Source organism: Kryptolebias marmoratus, linkage group LG11 (assembly GCF_001649575.2).
Source record: "Kryptolebias marmoratus isolate JLee-2015 linkage group LG11, ASM164957v2, whole genome shotgun sequence".
In the NCBI taxonomy this organism is placed as follows: Eukaryota; Metazoa; Chordata; class Actinopteri; order Cyprinodontiformes; family Rivulidae; genus Kryptolebias; species Kryptolebias marmoratus.
Window position 1 is genome coordinate 13377654 of NC_051440.1, and position 5173 is coordinate 13382826.

General features: G+C 47.2%; 1 protein-coding gene across 1 annotated transcript in view; it reads right to left on the reverse strand.

Moving 5' to 3' along the window:
* Positions 1-2837: 2837 nt before the first annotated feature.
* Positions 2838-5173, reverse strand: part of smad6b (SMAD family member 6b) — a 25178-nt gene continuing 22842 nt past the window's right edge. The window contains exon 4 of the mRNA XM_017405875.2: positions 2838-3739. Coding sequence (XP_017261364.1) covers positions 3198-3739 — 542 coding nt within the window. The 3' untranslated portion in view covers positions 2838-3197. The remainder of the gene's footprint in view (positions 3740-5173) is intronic.

A 5173-nucleotide genomic window follows, 5' to 3' on the forward strand; every position in this document is an offset into this window, starting at 1 on the left:
AACATTTAACATTTAGATATAACATTTAACATTTAGATATAACATTTAGGATTTAGATTTATATTTAGCATGTAGCTGTAACTATTACATTTAACTAGCTAAATGTTGTAAAAGGTGACATCAGAAAATCAACACTACATTTTTAAACAGTGTTTGAAGCTAAATGTGACAAAATTTAGGCATGAATTTTGAGCACAAGCTCATTTACAAACGACGCCCCATAGCGCGGCAGCTGCTGCCGAGGAGCCATAATTAACGCCCTCAGCTGAGGTGAGAGGATTTCCGCGAGCCGAGGGAGCAGGAAGCCTTCGGTGGAATCTCTCTTCGTTTCAGGAGGTCCTGTTACCTCACTGGGCTTTTACTGGGGCCAGATGTGCAGCAGGGGGGGGAGGGGGGGTCATCGTCAGTAGCTGCAAGCTGCAGTGCGTCCACATCTGCTTGGCTTGGATGAGCTACTAACTCTGCTTAGATCTGCTTCAACTCTGTATTCTATCACAAATACAGCTACAGATAACTTCCCTTCACCAATCATGTTTTTGTCCGTTTCTGTGCGTGTAAGTTCGTCTGTCTGTTAGTGAAAATACCTCATTAACCGCTGGACTTTAGTGAAACTAGTAATGAAAGTAATCACTGGACGCACATCTACAACTGAGTCAACCCCATTCATGTTGGCCGCCCCAGCCAGTGGACCCCAGAAAACACAAAACTGGCCATAGCTCTGTCAGTTTAACAGGTGTGCTGACATTTGGTGAGGTAGTAGCTGAGAGTGATTCCCAACACACGCTCCAAGTGCTAACAGACCGTGCGAGATCTCGCAGTACTGCACATAACAGTTTTGGATTGAGGTTGGATCCAAAATGGCTGTCATTTCACAGCACAAGTGGTGAAATGGTGAGTGATATGCGTTCCTTCAAGGGATGCTCGAGCTTTACAAACTGCAAACTGTGAATATGGGAGAACCAGAAAGGCTTCGAGAGAAGAATCTACGGCCTGAATTATGAATTGAGGCCATGGCAGGACACAGGCCATAATGATAGGGTTTCAAAACTCTGTGCTTTAAAAAGCAGTTGCCCGTTCGAGTGCGAGTCGCTCCACAGTAGCTCTCCCTCGCTCCGATTTCCATTGAAAAGCCAACGCTGAAGTTGTACCAACTCTGCAACTTTTAACAGTGGAACAAATACTGGCGCTTCGGGTTTTTTTCGAGGGGCCCTGACAGTGGCACCGTATATATATATGCTGCTAATCAATACCATTCCCCTGAGCTCAGGAAGCACACAAAGCTGCTTACATGGCTTTTCCCCCTTCTCTTTAGTTTTTGCCCAGACCTCCATTCTTCCTGCCACAACTATTCCAGCTCGGGAACCGAGCGAAGCAGGCGCCTCACAAGAGATGCAGCCAGGGGTAGATGTTGTATTCTCGCTTGGCCTCCCCCCCACCCCACCAACCCCCGGTCTTGTCTAATTGGACCACCTCTCGTACGCGCCGCAGTGGCTCGTGTGATCCGCTCACTGTGAGTCCTACCACCTCACCGCCCGATATAATGGCGTGTCAGTTCCTCTCCAGTGGTGATGTGGGCCCTTTTTTCTTTTTTTTTCTCTCCTCATAACAGAGACACAAAGGAGCAGGATAATGGCCCCCGGTTGTAAGGAAGAGAGTGGAGGCAGAGACAGAGGCGGAGTGGAGCCACTCCTCTCTGCTGTTTGAACTCTTCACGGTCTTGGCTCCAGACAGGCAGCGGGCCCGAAAGGAGGCTGTCGGAGCCTTTATGGACGAGGCGCAGCTACGGAGATGCTCACTCAGCAAGCACACGCAATCGGAGAGCAGTGTTTTAAACAAAAGGCATGACAAATTGACACATAAGAGAACCCTTTTTTTCCCCCCCTTCTGTTGCTCAGAAACTCAAAAAAGCCCACCTAAAAACACACAAAAATAAACCGTATGTATAGACACACAGCATATGCTTTCAGCTGCCTCATTCGAACCGAGAGTGTCACTGAATGCCTCTATTGCTGAATGCTGGCAGAGATCGCTACACCCCCTCCTCTCACCACCATCACCGCCAACCTGACAACCCAACACCAGCAATTATGAAGGAAGCCAGCGAAACCACATCCAGTTTGGCTGTAGTTTTTAAGATTCCAGCAGGCTTGTAAAACTTCCCGGTTTCTCTGCACACATTCCAGTATCACTGTGGCGGTTTCAGGGTGCTCTGTTATAACAAGGCCCGTTGTGAGACGAGCATGGTCAACAGTGACACGCTGAATTAGGAAAAGCTTTGGGAAACAAAACAAAACAAAAAAAAAATCGTCCCGACTGCCGAGATCGAGCCACTTCATCGCTTCCTCCTACTCTGTCCGTCTACCCTCTGGTCTCCTCACAGTTGTCATTACCGGGGCTCCTTAGGACCTCAAGGCCATCTGGATCAGCAGAGATAGCTCGCCTTAAAATGTAATTATAAGCTTGATACTTTAGATTCGACTGGAGCGCTGATGGAAGCGGTAATCTGTCGAGTGGTTTCATTAACTCTTCAACGCTCACAGACGGCGCCGACATCGTGTTACTCTTCGTCCTAACCTGACGGATTTAGCACACAAAGAGAACAAGATCTGAGTTTTATATCATGAGCGTCAAAACCGAGAGCATTAGCCTTTTGCTAGCAGTTTCACAACAGGACTGTAAAAGGGGGGGGTGTACAGAAATTCCTAATAGCTCCTATCTGAGATGAATCCGGCGCGGCTGAACATATCGAGTTCCTGATCACACAAACAGAAGCAAACATAGAGGAAGAAATATTAAAGGTGATCACGTACAGCGCTATTGATGTAGACCAAACAGAATCATTATGCAAACACTTTATTATCAATGTGTGAATGGTGTTAGCTTTTTGTCTGGATATTAATAGTATATGAAAACTATACACCAAATCCAGGCTCATCCTAACTTTGCTGTATAATTTCTCAAGTTGGTATTGAAAGTTTATATATATATATATACTGTATATACAGTATATACTGTATATATATATGCCAAAGTGCATTTTCTGTTTTTTTCCTCTTGTCCATATACACATTGCACCATACATAAATAATTACATTGTAAAAATGACTCATTATTTACAAGTATAATATATATTTCATATAATATATAAAACTTTATATTAAATCTAGGTAGATGATATTTGGGATAGTTTGTGGATGTTATCTATGGTTGTTGAGGAGAATCTCCAGCCAGCAGGGGCAGGAGGTGATGAACTGTCTTGAGTAACAGGGGCCCCAGCCCTTAGCAAAGCTGATGCGCACACTATTGGGGTCATAGGGTCCATCCAGGAAGTCTGTTTCTGCGGCGTGCCTCAGGAGGCACGAGCGCTCGTAGTCAAACACCTTGATAGAGTAGCCTGGCATCACTTTTCGCACAACCAGAGTCCTGCTGTTTGGCATGTCCAGAGTCGGGGAGTTGACGAATATGGGGTGCTCGCTGCGGTTGTACGCCCAGACGCCGTCGGGCTCTCTGCTGAGGAGGATGCCGAAGCCGATTTTGCCCCGCGTGCGCTGAACGGTGCTGCTGCGGTGATCGAGGTTGAGCTGGCCCAGACAGAAACCTGTGCCCTGAGGTAGATCGTAGAAGATGCTAACAGAGTGCTCGTACACTGTATAGAGGCGGCCCACGCGGGTGCGGTGCTCCCAGTACGCCACGTTGCACCAGTGGCTCTGCTTCGGGGCATCGGGCGACATGCTGGCATCTGCAGGGGACACAGAAACGCTCATTAAGCAAAACATAAACAAAAGCAAACAAGGCTAGTAAAAAGGAAGGGATGAGTTTTAAGGGATCAGCAATGTTTTTATTGTTCAGAGCAGATGGCAGCGCTATAAAAAACACTAAAGGAGGTAGTGTATTGAAATCTAATCCTTGTATAAATACCATTTCGTGCACACACAAACCCACACGTACTACTATAGATATCCTGAGGGTGTTGCGAGGTCAGTCGAGCTGAAGACCTGAACTTCCTTCCTCTGTCTCAAGAGGGCAGTGTAATGATGAACCATTGACCACCCAGCAGCGTCGCTCACTGCTCCTCGCTCATTCAAAACAGATCATGTTTACGAAAATGAAACGTGGATTACAATCAGTGCTCACGCTGAAACCTGGAGCCGAACTTCCTGCAGACACAGAGGCTCGATTAGGGACCCGGCTACAACTGTTTGAGAAATTTAATTTCCAGCTCATTTTCATAATTTATGTTCTCGTTACAGTGGAACAAAGTTGACTTCTTGTTTCTAAACATCTCTGCCCAGTAAATCAGCTTCTTAATTCAGTTTTCATGGCTGCAGTGTGTGAATTCTTTTCAGTGACAGCCCTCGGCACTCCAAAGTGAGTTACTGCTCCCAAGGTAGACTTCGATCTTCACCGTACCCGACACACACACTGATGACTACTCTCAGAGGCTGCTTCAGTCCACTCTGCTCTTCGCTGTTCTTCGGTTATATACTATAGCTCGTAAAGTCAGTGGTATGAGGAGAGGAAAAAAGCCAGTGGAAGGAGAAGAAAAAGAATGAAATGCAGAGATTTCCATGATCTCACATCCGTTTCTTCACCCTCCACTCCTGCAGAGTAAGGAAACCCCTTTTTTTCCTCCTCTTTCCTCACATTCCAGGAGTGGGGGGTGATGGGAGAGGGCCAGGCAGGGGGTCCCCCTCCCCCTCCACCCAGCTCTTCCCCCTGCTGTGGGCCCGGGGACGGCATTCAGCTCCCTGACAACTTAGCACAAGCCTGCGACCCGCTGACCCCCCAGCCTTCATGCTATCAGCTCCCATTAACTCACACACAGAGTGATGCCATTATTTTGCTTCAGAGAGTCTATTGGCACAGAGGATTTAAAGCTTGGGCCTGTGGCCCCATTCCTTTCAGGCTCTCTGCTCTCAGGGCTTAATGACCGCCCGCCCCATTAACAAACGCCTTTAAGGTGGAGAGTTGTGGATCCACACAGAAACAAAATGCCTTGCTCACCTCCCACCCAACCTAAACCTTTCTGCTGAGTGACCCACACTAGTAAAGTTTATACAAAGATTAGCAAAAACGTTGACCAGACTTGCACAGACAAAACGCCTGCTGATCCAAGGCACTCTGTTATGGAGGGGGAGGAAAGGAGTGACTGAGTGAGCGGGGAGGCGGAGTG